General features: G+C 34.5%; 2 protein-coding genes across 3 annotated transcripts in view; one reads left to right on the plus strand and one right to left on the minus strand.

Moving 5' to 3' along the window:
• Positions 1-10780, minus strand: part of LOC137394381 (protocadherin Fat 4-like) — a 34320-nt gene extending 23540 nt beyond the window's left edge. The window contains exons 1-7 of the mRNA XM_068081094.1: positions 10768-10780; positions 9844-9995; positions 9682-9744; positions 8180-8269; positions 5929-6015; positions 4545-4682; positions 3725-3835 (exon numbers count right to left, since the gene is read on the minus strand). Of these exons, the coding sequence (XP_067937195.1) occupies positions 3725-3835; positions 4545-4682; positions 5929-6015; positions 8180-8269; positions 9682-9744; positions 9844-9995; positions 10768-10780 (654 nt within the window). The remainder of the gene's footprint in view (positions 1-3724; positions 3836-4544; positions 4683-5928; positions 6016-8179; positions 8270-9681; positions 9745-9843; positions 9996-10767) is intronic.
• A 1823-nt stretch (positions 10781-12603) lies between these two features.
• LOC137393701 (translational activator of cytochrome c oxidase 1-like) lies at positions 12604-16482 on the plus strand. 2 transcript variants are annotated; one of them, XM_068080356.1, is made up of 2 exons: positions 12604-12658; positions 15490-16482. In XM_068080356.1, exon 2 carries the CDS (start codon positions 15496-15498, stop codon positions 16357-16359), a length of 864 nt encoding a protein of 287 aa, XP_067936457.1. In that variant the 5' UTR covers positions 12604-12658; positions 15490-15495; the 3' UTR covers positions 16360-16482. The 2 variants fall into 2 exon arrangements, with proteins under 2 accessions (XP_067936457.1, XP_067936458.1); XM_068080357.1 differs by lacking the exon at positions 12604-12658 and adding an exon at positions 13005-13062.
• Positions 16483-20976: the final 4494 nt, after the last annotated feature.

Genomic DNA, 20976 nt, shown 5'->3' on the forward strand with positions numbered 1-20976 from the left:
TTAGCATGGTAAAGTAATAAAATGCAAAGATTCGGAAAAATCATTTGTTGGAACAAGATAAGCTGGAATATGATGTAGATTTGCAATTAGGCGAAATGTCCTTTTTTGCAACAAAAATAAATCATTTGTGACTCATCCTGGAGCTAGATTATAATAAATATGGATACCATGAACAATATGACTAAAGATAAACTGATTTCAAATTGCAAAGGCAGATTTCGAGTTTGTGTATGGCCTGCAAAACTGGAGCAGAGTCAATGACTTAGTAACCTTATTACAAATAGTGGCGACATGATTACTCCAAGAGAGTCGATCTGTCAAAACAAATCCTAGCAATTTTGTCTCACATCCACAAGTGATAGATTGACTGTTAAACTTTAAGAGTAAACTATTTTGAAGGTTTTCATTTTTATTATAGACGAGAAAATGCCATTTTTGTAAATTGATTGTCATGAGATTTGAAGTACACCAGTTGCTGATAATTTTCATGATGAGATTCCAGTTCGCCTCAAGAGGTTGCACATCATTGTGATGACTCACAAAGACAATATTATCAGCATATGCAAAGCTTCTTGGAATAAGTCTGAGAGGATCATTTATATATATTAACAAGTAATATTGGAGCAATAAGTGACCCCTGTGGAATACCAACATCTATTTCTTGCGTCAAGGATTCTTTGTCATTCATGACAACCTTTTGATGTTATTCATAAAAATAGGATTGAAATATTTGCAGGGATTTACTTTTAAAACCGGCAAATTTCAGTTTATGAAATAATATTTTGTGATTGACACAGTCAAAAGCTTTGCTGAAATCCAAAAACATTAATCAAGTCTTTTCACCTCTTACTTTTAGATCTAAACAGTCTGAGATTAGTTTATGAACAGCGTGAACAGCGCATGAGTGAATTTTTTGAAACCACACTGATAAGGATATAAAATATCCTTTTTGGACAAATGAGAGTAGATGTGGATATTTAAGAGCTTTTCAAAAACTTTAGATAAAATAGGAGTACTGAGATAGGCCGGAAATTTGATTTGTTGCTGCTATCTCCTTCTTTAAACAGCGGAGTAACCTGTGCATGCTTCCATACCTAAGAAAAACAGCCATCAATCTATGTTCTGTTAAACATATCAGTGATAATAGGTATAATGAATGGAAGAAATGCTTTTATCATTTTCACAGAAATATTGTCTAAGCCTGATGCTTTTGAATTAAGTATGTTACTGATGTATTTTACAATATCATGAGGAGTAAATTTTAGAAACTCATTCAATGTGGTCTTCAAATCAGTGTTTTGACAAGATAAATAAGGATTAGATGACAGTAAAACTGAATGAGAAAGTTTACTTGCAATAGACACAAAATGTGAGTTAGAGATGCATATTAACCAGATTTATAGAGAGATATTAGCCAAATTTCTCTATAAACGAGACTTAGTACCAACTCTCAATATCACTTATATCTGCAATGTACAGTCAAACATGAATAACTCGCCCTGGGATAGCTCAAACACATGGTTAACTCGAACGGTTTCTTTGGTCCGTTCCCGCGTAATGATAAATTGCTTCAGATAACTCGACCTCAACTCTGTTAACTCGAACAGTTTTTTGCCCAACGGTTGTTATCGCTTTAGAAAATCACCTTAGTCTAAGCCATAGAAGTAAACCTCGACTTTTCGTAATTTATAGGCGTCATTATTACCAGCATCGGCAAAATATTTTTGTCAATGACTATTCTAAAGGTTTGGTGAAATTTGATTTTTACCAAACATCCGCTTAGCAATAGTCCTTCGGAAAAAAAGTGAGGTAACCTTCGCATAAACTTTAAAAAAAATCGGCAAAATTGATCTTGGGTAAAACGCTCAAAAGAAAAAGATGTCTTTTCTTCTGAGCATTTCAACAACGATCAAGTTTTGCCAATTTTAATCAAAAAAACGTCCTGGCAATAACATCACCTCAAACAACAAACCAATGTCAACTGATAGAAAAATCTCTATACTATTTGATAAAAAAGTTTTAAACTTTACATTAGAAGCATTTAATTTGAAAAAAGCCATGTATGCTTTTGATTTATATTATAGTTTGTATATGTACATGTATCTACTAATAAATAAATAAATACATGGACTTGTGACAGTGCTCTGATAACTTGAACGCTCTGATAACTCGAACACTTTCGCTCGGTCCCGTGAAGTTCAAGTTATCCATGTTGACTGTATATACATTAGTGTTGGGCCGGTATCTAATTTAGTGCCGGATCGGATATCCTTGCACTTTTTTATCGGTTTTCCCGGTATCGGTATCTTCGGTATTTACCATCTTCGGTATCCTTTGCCAACTAAGAAAGTTCGGTATTGTCGGTACTATTGTCCGGTATATGGTTTTCAGTGTGTGTCTTTAAATAGTTTAAAGTTTAATGGTTTAAATTTTAAACCATAACTGTCTCGAACAACTTTTATCGTTGTGCAAAAAATAGCCTGTGCAAAAAACATTCTTTAGTCAGCAGTATATTGTTACGGCAAGGAGACTCCTCGTTTTAGCAAGCCAAAAAAGAAAAGAAAGATGGAAATATAAGTTTCATGATAGATGTTTTTATTGTTTATTCTATTAAAAAATATAGTTATTGACACAAACGTTATGTATAATAGAGAACAGATAGATAATGGCAAGGAGCTCTCGTTGTTAAATATACTGAAACAGTTTACAGAAATCTTACTATCACATATTGTAATCAGGTAATGTAATCACATAATTATACGCAGTCCAATTAGAGTCCAGTCCCGTTAGAGTCTTTATACATCCTTCCATCTGTGGAGAACTCCCAAACCTTCGAGGCTGGTGGCATTATCAATTTAACGTAATATAATAGTAGAAACAGTAAGCGTGGAAATTTTCGTTGAATTTGTTCGCCAATGCGTGCTGAGATTAGCATGTTCATAAACGCAGCGTTTTAAAAACCTATCCGGATATCCGTATAGCCATTCACCGATAGGCTTTTACGGATAAATACCGATGATATCAAACCGGCCGCGGATAACTAGCTGTCACCAAAAATGATTGGTTTCCGCGGATACCGAGAATCCCTCGGTATCGGTAAGAGCGGATAACCCAATACCGGCCCAACACTAATATACATGTAGATATATACTACAATGTATATACATTGTAGATATATGCATTTATATATACTATTATAGTATATACATGTACATAAATTTCAGAGTTGGTCTTTTTGTTTGTTAACCCTGTATCCAGTTAAAGCAATTTTTCCTTGCTAGAGTAAAATATTGAAAAATGAAAGTTCCACACACCTCTAGATTTGATCTCAGAACATCAAAACCTAGATGCGGCAACCTTAACCATTAGACTACGTCGCCAAAGCAAAAAATTATCGTTATGACATTCGCTACATCAGTTGAAATACCCACTCTTGAAGTGCTTTGGGTCAGGAACTAGCACAGTTTGCAGTTAAGCAAATGAAACAATTACTAAGCCATCTACAAACACGGAAATCATTTTAATAAAGGTAAGCTTACCATTACCAGCATCCCATGTAAGTTACTCAAATTCGTTGGGTGGTTATCTTGATACCCGTGCAATGCGGGCATTCGGTTAGTCCCTTGATAAACATAGAGTAGCTAGAGACTCGTATATTAATTATGCTATAACTTTTATTAATAAATCTTATATTGGTCATAACATTTATAATACAACAACTTACATTCTCAGCAATCACCAGGCTGTATGAGGAACTGTCAAACTTAGGTGGAAAATCATTCCCATCCTTGATTGTGATGACAAGTATTACTGCCAGCCTGTGCCCCACCAAATCCTACAATGCAAAGAGAACTTGCAATAACTGGCTAATAACCTTACAAAATTAGATTCATGTTTTTTTAAGTTTTGATTGCCTATTCCTTATAATGAATTTAGTCTTTTCAGTCGATATCTGTTGCCAATGAATATTAATCCTTTATGTAATGTTTTAAATTTGTAGTTATCATCAATTTTTTATCCTTCCTCGTTTGCATCAGTCAAATTATTTAAAATTAATTAAAATTGAAATAAATTTTAATGAACTCAGAAGCATGCCAAATTGAGAAACAATGCAACAGACTGACTGAAAATCACCATAGTTCAAGCTAACCTGGTAAACATATTTGATATTGGCCATTTCACCAACAATATTGCATAAGTTAGTTGTATTTTGAGAAATAAATCGAAGTGAAGCATGCTAGTAGTATCAATAAATAGTATGGCACAATGAAATAATATGCCCTGAAGTGTAACAATGGCATGCAAACCTCCGGAATGAAAAGCAATGGTGAGACCACAATCTAAAAATCTAATTTTCTAATGAATATGAAATCTTGTACATATTGAAACATGTTGAATGCCTTAAGTAACCAAACAATGCAACTATCCATAGAACTATCCATAGAACTATCCATCCCATCCGCATACAATATAAAAGTACTCTACAATGGGTGGTTCTTAAAACTGCCTTTACCTACTGCAGTCCTTGAGAAATGACAACTTACATCAGCAAATATTTGGTAGACATATTTGAGCTGATCACTCTCATAGTCCAAGGTACCGTTAACCTGAATGTGCCCGAGGCCAACATTGTCTATCATTGTGAATGGATAAGAATCCTGCATTGATCCAGAGTAGGCTCTCTGAAATACAGAAATCTTAGAGTTTGAGACAAAAATATAGTAGAGACAACTCCATGATTGACTCCACCATCAAATGAGCCTTGTTTGAAGCAAATAGGCGCAATCGGGCTCTCAGATTAAAGCTCTATCAAAGTTAAAGAGTATATCACCAGTCATGCACTCCTAAACAGGTTTCCAGGTTAAAATAAATGTGGTGACAACTCCATCCCTTACTTCTGACTCAGCGCTAGTTTAGTTGATGGTAATTTTTTAAAACAGAATAAGTCCTTCTTTTAATTCTCAAAAACAAAAATAGCGAACCTACTTTTGATATGAGAATCACAGGAACGTTGTGTCATTTTTATACCATTTAATTTTATACCATCGAAAAACACCAAGTTTCCATGTAGTCAACTAATTATCACACTGTAGTGACACATGTGTAAGCTCAATTTGTGGAAATTTATGCAGCAGCTCACAAGTGGTCCGTTATTAAATAAAATCCTTTACAACTAAATTCTGCTACTAAAACAAACACTAGTTGTAGAGAGGCAAAGTCAAGGAATATTACAATCGTATTAATAATATTAGTCATGGAAACAATGAAACCCTATTCTTCCAAGCAACATCGCCATGAACTATTGTCAACGATCTCTTTGATAAAAACAGCAGTGGTGAAGATAGCTAGGCATGATTTTATGGGTCTATACATGCTGCCATCTAAAAGCAAGCTGATTGTGACACAATATGGGTGATTTTTAGCCTAAAATCTCACACATAGAATGATGTCCCCCTCAGGCTTACTTAAATATAATTGTAGCATTGATAAGGTACATGAGGGTAAACGATACCCAAGTGGATAGGCTGTAATGACAGCGGGTATGAACATGTTGACCAACACATCATTAAAGGCAGAGCCTAGAATGCTTAGAAATAGTCAATGATTGTAGGCTACGATAATCACACAGTCAACATACAACAACGAATGCTAAAAATATTTTGATTGGAATCGTCTGTAGAATAATCTAGAGCCAATAGAATAATTAATCGTGTCAATCACATATCATCGAAAATGACATTTAGATGATAATTCCAATTTTATAAATATGCAGTCTTAAACAGTTAATTCTTGGGTCTCTTGGTAATCAGAGATTATCAGGTGTAATAAGCGTCTGCACAGTTATTCCAAAAGGCAGCAAGGCGGTCAACTGGTGCAGGAGAGAAAGTGTAGGTTTACAAATAACTAAGTGACTGTATAGAGACTTACCATAGAATAAGTGATGACATCACCAGGGTCAGGGTCATCTATCTTATTAATTAAGGCAAAAGGAATAATTGTTCCAGGAGGAGAACTCTGCAAGAGTAAAAAGTATTGTGGATGCAGTTACTGCACGAGATCTGACCAAGCTTACTGCCAGTTATAGATGGTCAATGTGTTACTGTTGCTAGCAGGGCTTTTCCTATATTGTTTCGTGAGCCTTTTAACCGTGATCAAGTCGATTTTTGTCAATTTTAATCTTGAAACATCCTAGTTGTCAGTTCACATCAAGCAAAAAACAATCGCAAATGATAAAAAACATACCAATGAGAGAAACATACCAATACTTTCTGATAAAATCTACTAAAATTCCGTGCAAGTCTATCTTTAAGCAAGTAGTACAAACTTGTGACTTAAAGGCAAAATCCGCCATTGCTAGGCATTTTGATAGCATTGCACGGCTTAATGATTGGTTTTTTTCTTTAACTATGTTTAAAATATAGGTATTGGAGAAAATTTTGAGTACTATAACGTACAATAACATGTGTGAGAACTGCTCACAGAGAAACTAGCTTGCAATGTTGGCCCTAATGTTAAATCTTTTGGTTAAATTAAAAGTTTTTATTGCTATGAATCTCTATGATTTTTTAATAAAACGAATTGCAACTATTATCAACTAATATTTGTTTGTTTATATATAAAATCAACATTAACCCCACAGATACTTGTATGCATTATCGCATTCAGTGCACAATGGAATGGTAAAAGATTATAGTGTACATATTATGTAGGTTGAAGTGTACATATCATGTCAGTTATAGCAATGATATAAACCACCAGGATAAGCGACGGCTATCATATGGGCGGGGTTTAATGATCGAGCCCTGTTCAGATTGTGCTAGCCTGGGTTCCGAGGCTAACACAGTTTTCGTGGGGCGGTCGCGTTGCCTTATCAGATTTTGGAAAACACGACTCGTTGTTATCGTGTCATTAGCTCATTCGTTCAGTAGATCCCGTGGTTCACAATAGCAAACCTTGAATTTCTACAATGTAGGGGTAACACCTAACAAAAAACATGGATCCATGGAAAACAAAACATTTCAAATTACCTACTTTTATTAATTTTGAAATTGGTAGGGGTCGTAGTATATGCTTAAAGTTAAATATAATTTACCCAAAATCACCTGAACAACGGCCTTTTTTCCTAGTTTTTGATTAATATTTTGCCACCCCTAATATAAAATGACAAAGTCTTTTATTGTTGTCACATTTTTTTATCTGGCCAATAAGATGTGACAACAGACAAAGTTGTGCAGTGTAGTTTTCATACTCAAAATCTAAATATAAAACCGAATTTGGGCAATTTTACGATTGCGACTATTAATATCGTGAATGCTTGCGAATGGCAACTGACTGATCATAACAGTAACAATATTGGGCAACTGTATTTATTTGACAACAAAATGAAATCAAAAGATCAGTAAAATAACCACTATTGTTCATAATATTTGTAAATTTACAGGGGCCCTTATTCAGCATATTTTTTGTTCTAGTGCTATGTTCGGGTTCATCCAACAGAGCTTGATCATTAAACCTTGCCCATATAATGGCCGTCGCCTATACTGTGGGGGTTTATATCATTGATTTAACATATAACGACAGTTACCATTCTAACTTTCAAACTACATATCATGAGAAAAGTGTTTTGTGTAGTTCAAATAAATTAAAAGAGAAAATAAAAACAACTGTAAAAGTTTTCAAACTTTGTTAAACAACTTTTAAACTTAATATCTTATCATATTTGAAACTTCATATTTTAAACATAATTATATCATTGGTAATAGTGTACATATTCATAGGTCTTTAATAGCCTTTAAGAAGCAGTAACTATATAAAAGCATTTTAAGGGCTCTAATGCAAAATATAGCACCTTTACAGGCATAAGAATATCTTTGTAGTCCATTGTAGTGTCTTAACAGACACAATTGTCATTTTTTTATAAGTTTTTCCTTAAAAAATGACAAAACTTTCCAGAGATTGTAATCTTTTTCCACAAATCCCAAATCCAAACTACTCCAGGTCTGTGTGACTAACTTATTTTAGTTTGCACCTGATTAGACTTCACAGTTCAGGTTGAAATGGACACATAATAAATTATTTACGTTATCTGGAATTTACGTTATAGGAGGTATACGTTATAGGAGGTATACGTTATAGGAGCGTCTACTGTAATAAAATAAAACAGCACAGGGCAGCCCACCTCACTGACGTCCACGTAAAAGTTGCTATGGATTACTCCTTCTACTAGCATTGGTGCTTCATCATTCTCATTGTCAACTCTCACCTCCCACTAAAACATCAGGAAAAAGTGTTATAGATGAATCACTAAGCTCCTAGGTACAACCATCAAATTATCTTACAGATAAAAGCCAGCAAAGACTAGAAGATATACCTATATATAGTTGTATATAGCTATAAATACTTGAATATACTTGTATAAATCTATATATACTTGTATATACCTGTATATACTTCTATATACCTATATATACTTGTATATACTTGTATATACCTATAAATATGTGTATATACTTATAAATATGTGTATATGCCTATATATACATTTGTATACACCTATATATACTTCTATATACCTATATATACTTGTATATACCTGTATATACTTCTATATACTTATATACACTTGTATATATATATATATATATATATGTATAGGCTTCTATATACCTATATATACTGGTATATACCTGTATATACTTGCATATATCTATATATACTTGTATATACCTATATATACTTGTATATACCTGTATATATCTACATGTATATATACTTCTATATACCTGTATATACTTGTATATACTTATATATAGTTGTATATACCTATTATATATACTTGTATATACCTGTATATACTTCTATATACCTATATATACTTGTATATACCTGTATATAGTTGTATATATCAATATATACTTGTATATACCTATATATACTTGTATATACCTGTATATACTTGTATATATCAATATATACTTGTATATACCTATATATACTTGTATATACCTGTATATACCTGTATATACTTGTATATACCTGTATATACTTCTATATACCTATATATACTTGTATATACCTGTATATAGTTGTATATATCAATATATACTTGTATATACCTATATATACTTGTATATACCTGTATATACTTGTATATACCTGGAAAAATAGTTGTATGTACCGATGACTACAAGATTCAAATGATGGTTTGCAGGTACTTTAGGTACATAGAGCCTTTTTACCCGAGGCATGATCAGTGTATAGCATGTGGTTGGTTACATGTAATGTAACCAACCGTAATGATGTATAGCATGAGGAAACATAAAGAAACCTTCAATTCATTGGTTGCATGTAATCATGCAGAAAGTTTTTGCAATACCTCCTAACATAAATTTATACATGCTTTTAACCTTGAAAAATGTTCTGCAAACTGCAGTATCTTCCATACGCTGCCAGCTTATCAATATTGACCTTCACTCTGTGTTATGAGCACATAAATCCTCTAGGTTTTGCTCAACTCAATCATGAATTATGAACCAATAAATCCATAACATCCAGTATAGGCGGTCTAAGTGTATCATAAATTGGGCAAAAGAAGTTGCCTTTCCGGTATCCATCTCACTGACCTATGTGACCCAGGTCAATATGATAAGAACCACAGATCAGTATATGCACTATGCTTACCAACGCCGTAAATCCGCCACTCTCACAGATTATCTGGTAGCGAAACTTGATCACCTCTAAACCCTGGAAATATAAAAAACGTGTAACATATTTTACAAAGCTTTCCAAAAGTTTTACAAAAAAACACAAAAACTATAAAATGTGAATTAACATGTTGCTCACCTTGGTATAAGTATGCCTGTCCATATCAAATGAATTGGTGATAGAAAACTCCCGCCCATCATATCCCAGTATATCAACATTCAAGGCCTGAGGTTCTGTTGCCACTAGCTGAGGAGCTGAGAAACCTGGGTAATCACTTGCTATGACCTGCCCTAATATGTTAATAAAAAATCATCGGCTATTGCAGTAGCCAAGCAGCTATTTTTGTGTAGCAAACAAAAAAGTATTAGTAACAATGTGAAAATTCACTAAAAGGTCAGTTAGCGATTCGTCAAAAAGTGTTTGATACATTTATACTATAAGTGTTAACACTTGCCTAGGCCATCCTAATTATCAACTCACAAAACAACATGAAGGGCTACTTAATACTAGATCTTTAATAAAAACATATTTGGTAAAGGTTTGATTGAATCTGATACACAAACCTTGCACCGCAGGTCGATACTGTATATCTACATCTAAGAAAGAGATAGTCTAGCTTGACCACTTCTCTATCTGATTATCCGCAGAACAAAGGCTCTCAAATCATTCAGCGATTATAAAAATAATAACTCAACCCACCATCGATAAAATATGATTCTGGAATGACGATAATCCTTTGACGATCGGCATTTCTACAGCTTTCTAATCTCCCCACAGTCAGCAACAGTATTGCTAAAAATAGGTAGATTCTACATTTGCAACTGTCATCAGTATAAAGATATTGACTTATCAAGTAGTCCTTCCTTAACAACGGCAATTCGATCATCGATTTCCTTGTTAACTAGGTTAGGCCATTTCATCATCATTCGCATCATCTTTATGCTTTATTTACGGTTTTGGTAGTTATTAAAGTATTATTTAAGATTTCAAACATAAATTTCAAGAGTTTAAAAATCTAGGCTAGACTAAAATAACAGAAGTGAATCAGCCTAACAAATTCACCATCATTGACCATGACTAGGATATTGCACTATCGTAGGTCATAGGTCAATCATGCAATAGTGCACTATAATACATGCAGTATTTTATTACCTTTATTATTTCTCATTTTATTATATAGAGTGTAAATGAATTACAAATTGAAGACCAGTGAATCGAATGAAGTGTAATTTGATTGCATTTGGGTGAAATATACCATGTGGATACAGTAGACATAAAGTCATGATACACAAACTTGGATGTTACCAGCAATAGTAATAGATGTCAGACTATTTGCTTCAAGCTCAACACAGTAGCCGCTATGAGCGTTTGTGGGCTACAGCTTTGTACAGGCAACATTTAATTCACTTCTAAAAAACTTTATGGCCCGGGTGAAACAAAACTAAGCTGCCATTGGTTTATTAAATTTAGGGTCAGCTCAAACATTCAGATTGTGAAAAAAATGTTTACACCAATAAAAATGACTACTGAGAAAGTGCCAGTGCTGAGGAAGAAAACACGTGAGGGATTAAAGCTGATTATAGTAGACAAAAGAGGTATGAAATTAACTTGACAAACACAGATGTGAAGTTGTTTCAAGGTTTAGGGAAGCTGACACACGAGTGCACAATCAAACTGACTGAATCTGCTAAACCCCTTGCAAAAAAAAGAATGCTTGTATCATTCGCGGACCAGCTGTTACAACCACACAATGAGAAAAAAACTCTTCTGTCAGTAAATTAAGGTTTTTTTATGTTGGAGAGCCAATTCGCCATAGTTCTCAATCTAAGAATAAAGGTCTTAAAGGACAAACATAATGATCATCTAAGAATTAAAGAGTGCCAAACAAGAACACAAAATAGCCTTTGATGGCCTGCTAGGGGAATAGCTATAGAGGAGATGATAATTCAGTGTGAAACTTGAAAGAGGGAATCCCATAAGACAGCAGAGCTCCTAACCCATACAGCAAACCGGCCAAGGCCCTAACAAACTCTTGGCTCAGACCTGTTGCAGAGGACAGGTTTACTTACTGGTCATAGATTATTACTCCATATTCCCCGTAATCGCATTAATGAGAACAACACAACATCTAGGAACATCATTACACATTTGAAGAGCAGTTTTACATCATGGAATACCAGATTGTATAATTTTGGACAATGGACCCAATATGCAACACAGAAAATCGAGGTGTTCTCCAATGAGGATGGCTTCACTCACTTGACCAACAGCCCTCTGCCTCTCCAAAAAATGGCCAAATGGAGCTCCAGAGAAAGCTGTGCAGACAATAAATATGATTCGCAAAAAGGAGCCCGATCCTTATCTTACATTGTTATCATATAGGTCTGCTTCAAAACTAGGCCAGAGCTCTTTTGCAGACCTAGTAATGGGAGGAAAACTTCGAACTACTGTTGTTACCTACCCAGACAATGTTATACAAATTGTCTCATCACGAAAGTTTCAATGCAAAAAATGATTTATATAAAGATAATATGACAAACAATATAAGTAATCCAAAAGTAAAGACAACTTTGTTTCGAGTTGGAGAGATGGTGTATCTGCGCTAATTTCTGAGTTATCTTCTCTTTTAATGATTTACGAAACAACGTTCCTGTACTTATCGTACTTAGTGGTTTGTAAAGGATTAGAATAAAACAGTGTTCCCTTCCGTCAAGTCAAAGTAACATGTACCAAAGTTGTTTGTCCTATTGACCACGATCTAAATAAAGGCCAATAAAAGACGATTCCGTTGAAAGTTAAAATGTTGATTCAAGTGCTAAAAAATAACGGCGCGTCTATCTTCGCTCAGAAGAAGCTCGAGTGTTCTGAGCACAATACCTACGTCTATGCATTCATGCGACCGGCATGAGCATGGCTAGGTAATTTTGGAATATATACAATCAAGTTTAATTAGGTAACTGTGCAAAACTTGCAGTTTAATACTACAATAAAGTTTTACTACCTCATGAAATTAGATATGTATGTGATGCAATTACATATTTACTTCATTATTGGGGCTATACGACAGCCTGTTCTTCTTACTATGTGCGGCGATCGTCGGCTACGCATTTTTTACGTATAGTCTACGGTTCTGGATTTTACACACATTGATGATAGGTTTGAGTTGAGGCGAATATAGTGTTTCTTCATAATTACGGCTTTATGAAAAAGGCTTGCACTAATGTGAAGGACAACCTTCCAAGCCGACTGTGTTAGCAGTGTTACCCATTCACTTTTTTAATGAATACATATTATTATCAGATGCATAAGTCTGCTGTTATATATTACGATAAATATATTATAGGTAGATGATTATAGGTAGATCATAGTGTTTTCAATTTGGAACAAAAAATTTGGGTTTCATTATTCATAAAAGATTTTCTGCTTCCATGAGCCACGAAATTGTCATTTGCCGGTAAACCATTGTGTTAGTGTACGTTATTTGTGTGTGTTACTTTGCAAATTAGCTCTTTGTGGTTGGCCTTTTGAAATATTATTTTGTTGAGATATGTTACGTCTTATATAGTTGTAGGATTAGCTTTCGGTGGAATAGGTAGCATGGTTAGATCTATAATTCTTTGGTTTGTTGTAGTTCTCTCTTTGTAAACAATTTAATTTATAAGCTTGTTCAGTTAGGGTGAACATTTGCTAAACAAGATATGTAATGTTCTTAGTGTTGAAATCATGAACTCCTGTCTCATTAGAACTTGCTATCATTAAATTTAATGTGTTTTAAACTAAGAAGGCATTGATTGTGTTGATGGATCCTCTTAGGCCTATATGGCACTTCGTAAAATGCAGTTTGGAATAACCAAACTAGTATCTCATAGTAGATAACCATAAAAACATATATTAATATGAAAAAATGGTAAGAAGTTACAATATCCAAAATGTTCTCGTGGCTTGTCCCATCAGCTTGACCTTGCGGTTGCTAGCAATTCAGTTCAAGAGACTCGCTCTTTATGTTATGGTTTTTTCAATGTTATTTTCTTAGTCATAAGTTTTCCAGTTGATCTAGCTGTCATAATTTAAATATATATAGGATTATTTAACATTTATGGAGACACCTAGATTGTACCAAAATAACTTTTTAGTAGATTTTCTTGCAGGCTCAGGCAACACTAGATCACTGTTCAAAGTTTGGTAATTTCTATCTAAAACACTATGTTAGACCTGTTGGCTTAAAATGGGAGCCATATGATATGGCCCATATCTTTGAAGAGTGTAGGAACGGGGTCAAATTAGGAGAGCAAGGATTGCTCAGAAATTGTTGAAGTGGGCAAACTAGCTTTTATAGTTTTCTAGCCAATAATGCATCTTGGTAAATTGGCCGTGAGAAGAAATTATGCCTCATGATAGTACACAATAATCTTGTTGCTGCTACTCAGTTCAAAATTGCCAGCTTCCATTTAATTGCTTACTATTTACCAAATTAAACATTTTAGCGTCACGATTATAAAATGACACGCTGCTTATTCGTTGTGAACAATTTAATTTATAAGCCTGTTTAGTTTGAGTGAACAATTGCTGAACAAAATATGTAATGTTTTTAGTGTTGGTATCATTAGCTTCTGTCTCATTAGTCCCTGCTATCATTAATTTTAATGTGTTTTTAAACTACAAAGGCATAGCTTGTGTTGATGGGTCCTCCTACATGGCACTTCATGAAGTGCAGTTTGGAATTACTAAACTAGTATCTCATAGTAGATAACCATAAAAACATATATTAAAGTATGAAAAAATGGTAGGAAGTTACAATCTCCAAAATGTTTTCGCTGCTTGTCCCATCAGCTTGACCTTGCGGTTGCTGATGGGACAAGAAGTATGTCACGATTCAGTATATCATTTTTTTGCTATCCATGATCACTGGGTTTCCATCCTTCGAATGGCTTTGGAGTTGACCTCTGCCGATGAATCCGCACCTTACCTTTCCAACGATTCAAAGTTGCACTTTCTCAATTTTTCCCAAACTAGCGATTTACTCCTCAAGACCGAAATCGTTAAACTAGACTCGCTTTTGGGTCACGGCTGCTTTTTAATTCATGTTTCATACATTTGTTGCACTAACGATGCCTGATGCGTATTTTCTTTTTGTCTTTTTCATAGCTACCCCCTATATTACAAAACGGCAACAGGATTTACTACTTGCTATACAGTTATTATTTCAGAGCTGGCATGATAATCTCTTTTATGATGATGACGATTTCGATATTAAATTGAATAAGAAGAAAATTTCTATTTTTAAACAAGATGAAAGTGTTATATTAACAACATAGATAATGTAATCAAAACAAATGATATTACAAGAAATTGTACCCATAAACCATAATACAATAAATAAAAATAGAATTATCTTGTTGTCGTTGTATAAGCGACCCATCCCTTGCGATAGTAGTTAGAAGAGACCCGTGTGGTTAGTGTGATGAAATGCACTGAAACTTTTTACCTCCACTGGGGAGAGCTTAGCCGGTTATTATCGATTCGAATCCATACGCACTGAGCATTTCTGTGACATCAAATAGTAGTCTCACTGCGAATTCCTCCGTACCAATTTAGCAAAGTGAAATGGCATCGAGTCCATTCGGATTTCACCATTTCTATGATTCAGAGTAGAAGAAACTCTAAATCCATTCGAGCATGGCAACCCAGTAAACATAAGCTGTTCTTAAATTTGAACAATATCTGGCTTTTTAAGTTCTGAAATTAAAATGCTCCGCTTATGTATTTATTCACCTATATTTTTAGTGAACGATGAGGACATATTTCTTATCCCGATGTATCGCTACCCTACAATTATCGACTGTGCCTAAAGTAATCCGTACTCCTCGCTATTGTATTACAAGTTCAGCGCAGTTTGTTCAATGTCGTCTCGCTGGCCACAGTCATTGGGCTAATATACGTCACATTAAAGGAGCAAAGGACCATGAAAAAATGCTTGTAACTCAAAATATAGCTGCCAAGGTCCGCATAGCACTAAGAGAAACAGGTGGTTCGAATCCCAAGATGAATGCTGCATTAGCTAAAGTCATTGAGCTGGCTGAAAAAAACAACATCCCAGCTAAGGCTATACAAGCAATAATCACAAAAGCAGAAACCCAAAAATGCGAACAGACTGTCATAGAAGCTAAAGGTCCTAGCGGAAGTTTGATCATTTTAGAACTTTCCTCACCAAACTTTCGCAAGACCCGAAATGATGTGTCAAGGATAGTTGCAAAACGTCTCGGCGTTGGAGCTCTTATGAGTGAAGGAGGTTCAAGGCATTTCTTTCAAACTAAGGGAATTATAACAGTCATTCCAGAGAGTTCTGATCCAGTTACACTAGAAGAAGCAACCGATATTGCTATCATGGTGAATGCAGAAGATGTACAACCCGCAGTATCAGAAGACGAAAAAGAATGTTTTGAAGTTGTCTGTGAGCCCGCTATGCTTTATCAAGTGCTGGGTGGTTTGAGAAGCTCAGTTTTAAAAGTGGAAGACTATGGTGTTAAACGGATTCCAAATGAACTAGTTGATTTATCTGAGGCAGAGAAGGAAATAATTGATGATGTAATGCAGGCTATAGGTAAAAAAGATGATATCACTATTGAAAATGTATTTGACAACATCCGCTGGTGAAAATATGTGAGAGCTTGTTTTGTAGTGTATTTTTTTTGCATATTCTGTATTTACATGAATTGTATAAATTTATACTTATTGACATGATAGCTACAGGCAATTTTAAATATAAAACAGTTTCTATATTCATCTCAGTTGACTCGTGTTTATCAGTCTGCTATAACTGCCAAAGTCTGCTTGTGATCAGAATGAAAAATGGTGGATGTTTTCTTCAGATATGTTAAAAAGAAGGAATTACACTTCTCGCTGGCAGCTCTATACAAACATGCATAAGCTATTTGGATGATAGTAGCCACACTTCTAAAAAATATGTGAGAGGCCGCATAGTATTGTAATTTTGTTCCATATTTTATGTTTGTGTAAGTTATATGAATTTTCACATATTGACATGACAGTTACAGACAATTTTATATAGAACAGTTGCTGTATCCATCGCAGTTGACTCATTTCGATCACAAAGGACTAATCATTGGCTGAGCATTACTACTAACAGATGTGTCTCAAGCTAGGATCACCTACGGTATGCTATGTACATAACAAAGGCCGCAGGTATTACAGCTTAATTAATGCTTTTACATTTTAAAGACAAACGACTAACAGTGTTCCTTTTGAACTGCTTTTAGGAAGTATTTCCATTGAACATAAATAGAATAATTCGACTATGTTATAAAAACACCAGCTCATGGGCAATAACATCATCTCCAATATTTATTTGTGAAGAAATCCCCCACAATCTTCTTAAAACTAATGAATTATTAACTGCAATTTTGGCACATCACCAATCAACTATCTTGATTTCATGATCAGAAACATCTAAAATATGAACGCGTATAAAATCCTAGATTACAATTATGCAAATCATTTAGGAAACGTTGGATTCTTACTTGCACACACTAATCCTCACACTAAATACTATTATGCCTACTTGTCTAGACAATGTGGCAATTCATAAAACTACTTTTATGGTATTATATTAGGTGAGTGCTCAAATAATTACAATAGGCATCTTTATAGTGTTTGTAACTCCCAAGCTGCATAAAATGTATTGGTTTAAACAAGTCTGTCTAAGCTTGCCGACTTTTTATCTACTGGTCCAACAAAATGAGTCCAGTAAGCTAGAGTGGCTAGCTTATACAGACATTATTTTGTTGTGATCACACATAGTAGTAACATTGAGGCAATGCAAGTTGTGTTTCAATGTCTCTTTTTCTACTGAGCTCTATATGCCTTTCCTCAATACAGTTGAGAAATTAGATGACCTCTATCAATTAGAGTGTTCAAGTGCTATTGATCATCTTTTACCTGCAATATTGAAAATTGTCTTCTGATTTTTAGTCATCCAAACAGAGTAGTGTGTCTGAGGCATATCGTCTGATTTCAAGCAGTTAGTGGTCAGTCAGCATTCTGATCTCCAAAGAAAACTACAACCATGGATTTACAATTTGCGCATCAAAATTCCATAAACCTTGTTACCAGTTTCCTAAAACGGCTTCACTTTTCATATCATATATTGATATAAAAATCACCAGAAGTATCTCAACATGGTTAACAAACTAAGTTTTTAACAAAGCACAAGGTTTATGCATGGTAACAGATAGTAGCATCATATAATAAGTCATTTTTTATTCGTATCAAACTGGTGTCGTTTTTCAATTATTTTAAACACGGGTAGAGTATGCCAATAAATCATGAGCAGAAAGTTTCACAAGCGAGACTGAATTTAAACATAAAGAAAGCAAAAGATTTTACCTTATTCAACTGTCCTATAGATATCGTCATCAGTAAGTGCATCGATAACACACTAAGTATATTCAATAAACTCTGGAAGAATGCAGTATACTTACGCAACTGTATTACAGTTGTTATTCCCAGGAGGTCGGAGAGAAAACAAAGGGGTCCTTAAGGACTGAGTCATGGGACTGCGTCATCTTTGAACAAATCTTTTGATAGTTACTGATCAATAACCTTTGCACAAACAGCATAATAGTCTACTCATCATGGTAGCTATTAGTAGAACAATAAGTAAAATAGTAATAATAAGTAATAATAATAATCCTCACTTTATGGTCAAACTTCTATCACGATTAGGTTTTGATACCTTTAGTAATTTATTTACTGATATTGAAATTTGGGCTAATGTAGTGTCGAATTAGTGAAAGAGTTGTCTTCTTTTATACTGGCAATGTTTAGGATTTACAGGTAATGAATGCTTTGTAACCTTGAAATGATTAGTGTATTAAATCACAGGTGAGGAATACATGTGGAATCTGAAACCTTACCATTTGGCTAAATATCTGGAAGGTAAAATTTGCTTCTGATAGTACAACATTGGAATTATAAGCAACCAAAAGCTTGTTTGACTACATTGATCTCTTCTGATGATAGCATGTAGACATATCTTGGCATGACTTTTTTTATCTTTGCATTCTGGCAAAGAGTAAGTGTAGCGGAAATGATGCAAACTGTACTTCATGCTTACAAACCTTCCCAAAGCAAAGTAAGATTGTTAACCATGGCCGGGCTGAAGCATGGCAGCGGGATGAAAGCGACACCAGAAATAAGTATGAGCACTTTGTCAAGGGTTGTCACTCAGAAGAAAAAAAAACAAATTGTATGTTTGTTGTGAAACTGGCAAAAGACATGCTCATCCAATAGCAGCTGGTGCATTTATACACTACTACATGTAATCTGTTGAGTGAGTCAGAGTGACACAGATGGTAGAGTAGCTTGGCAGGCCTCTGTTCAATTCTAACAAGAAGTCTTTAGCAGGCTTTACCTCATAACTGTCAAAGTCTGTTTGGGATTAGAACGAAAAATGGTTAATGTTTCCATCAAATATGTTAAAAAATTGATTTCACTACTGGCTGTGCCAGCTCTAGACATATATGCATGAACTATTTAGATGACCAACAGTGATTTTCTGCTGCAAATTGTAGCAAACATATCAATGAGTGCAATGAGCTTTTAATCAACATTGTTGAAAATAAATATAAAATAAAAATGTCTTAAAATTTAGAATGAACTAAAAATTGAAAGCTCCAACAATTTGCAAAGCAGGGCACAGGCTATAACATTGCAGGTTAATTGCAAGCAATAGATATCAACTGGTAGTAATATTTCTCGGATTCCCAATGCATATTTATTTACATATCTACAATAAGTTGGAAGTAAGTTGGCAGATTTATAGCAGCCAAAAGAGCTAATATCGCTCCGCCCAAAGGAGAGTGCAAAATAAAGGCGACATTAGCTTCGCTGTAAACGGTTAAATTTAACTTCCCAAAAACTCTGATGAGCTATTTGAAAAATACAATGCCTGCCTCTATTTGAGCCCCACCTCTATTTGACTGTCACTATTAGGAAAGCATTGAAAAATTAGAGCGCCATGGTGTTCAAATAGAGGTTTTACCGTAACCATTTATTGTACTTGGAGTTGTCTACATATATTTTGTGTAGCATTGGGTACAGTTATAGGGCACTTCCTTCAGAGTCTAACTGAAAAAATATGAGCGGTTTATCAACTGGATATCGGACAAAAAGCTTGAGCTGAAGACACCGTATTCCAAAAACATTGCATAACTCATGTTGCATAAATATGTTCAGGGGAAGAGAGTAGGCCATTTTTATACATTCACCTAACCCAGATTAGACAACCAGAAACCACTGAGCTCCATTGAAACAGATAAATCAATATGAAACTACCATAAACATAGATGTATGCATATAAATAGTAGTATATGATAAATACGATCAAAAGTACTACCAACCGGATCAGGTTAACTTGCGACGAGGCATCTGCTTACAACCGATGCTTGCAGAGTTTAAACATTTTACTAGAACGGATTGATTACAGGTATACCTTGCATAATTTAAAAATTCATCAGCCTTAAGTATTATTATCACATATAGAGTGATACTGTGACAAGTCACCTGACAAAGAATTCAGCTGTGGTAACTATTTTCTTAGCGACTAGTTTTGTTGGTCCGATGGACATGGAACTGTATAATAACATAAGCTAACATAAGGAAAGTAACATAAGGATTGGCAGGAATTCATAAATTAGTGCTCACCTATAGCCACTGTACAGTTTATACATGTATATTGATTTGAACCATATATCTACATATATGTTTCGAATCCCAGATCAAATCACGCACAGGCAGTGAGATTTATATATATATCTTATATTTATATATATAAATCTCAATGTTTCTCATTCATCTGTCTTTAGCTTGTCTGTCCAGCTATAGCGATAAAGTTTTACCAACGGAAAATCAACTTCGTTCTCTATTAGAACTCATGAATTTTCAAATTGCAGGTTGAATAAGCGCGCATAGCCGCAAGTCTGAGCCGTTCTTACTATTACACCCATCACTCTTATCATATACCATATAGCCTTTCCGTGATTGCACACACTGAATGTGCACTATTTATTATTAATTGATACAGTGTGCCCTCAGGTCACGATGCCCCTATTATGAGATTTTTTTCTCCTTACTGTATAGATTACGATGTTTTTTTCTGTCGTATCCATATGAATATAAGTTTCTTTTTCGACTTTTCTCACCATACGATAACGAAACTTTCTCTCAAAATTAAAATTTAGCAGTCGGTGAACT

Source organism: Watersipora subatra, chromosome 4, assembly GCF_963576615.1.
Source record: "Watersipora subatra chromosome 4, tzWatSuba1.1, whole genome shotgun sequence".
In the NCBI taxonomy this organism is placed as follows: Eukaryota; Metazoa; Bryozoa; class Gymnolaemata; order Cheilostomatida; family Watersiporidae; genus Watersipora; species Watersipora subatra.

Bases quoted from the DNA above. Each gene is read 5' to 3' on its own strand.
- LOC137393701 (XM_068080356.1), top strand. From the start codon at position 15,496: ATGAGGACATATTTCTTATCCCGATGTATCGCTACCCTACAATTATCG.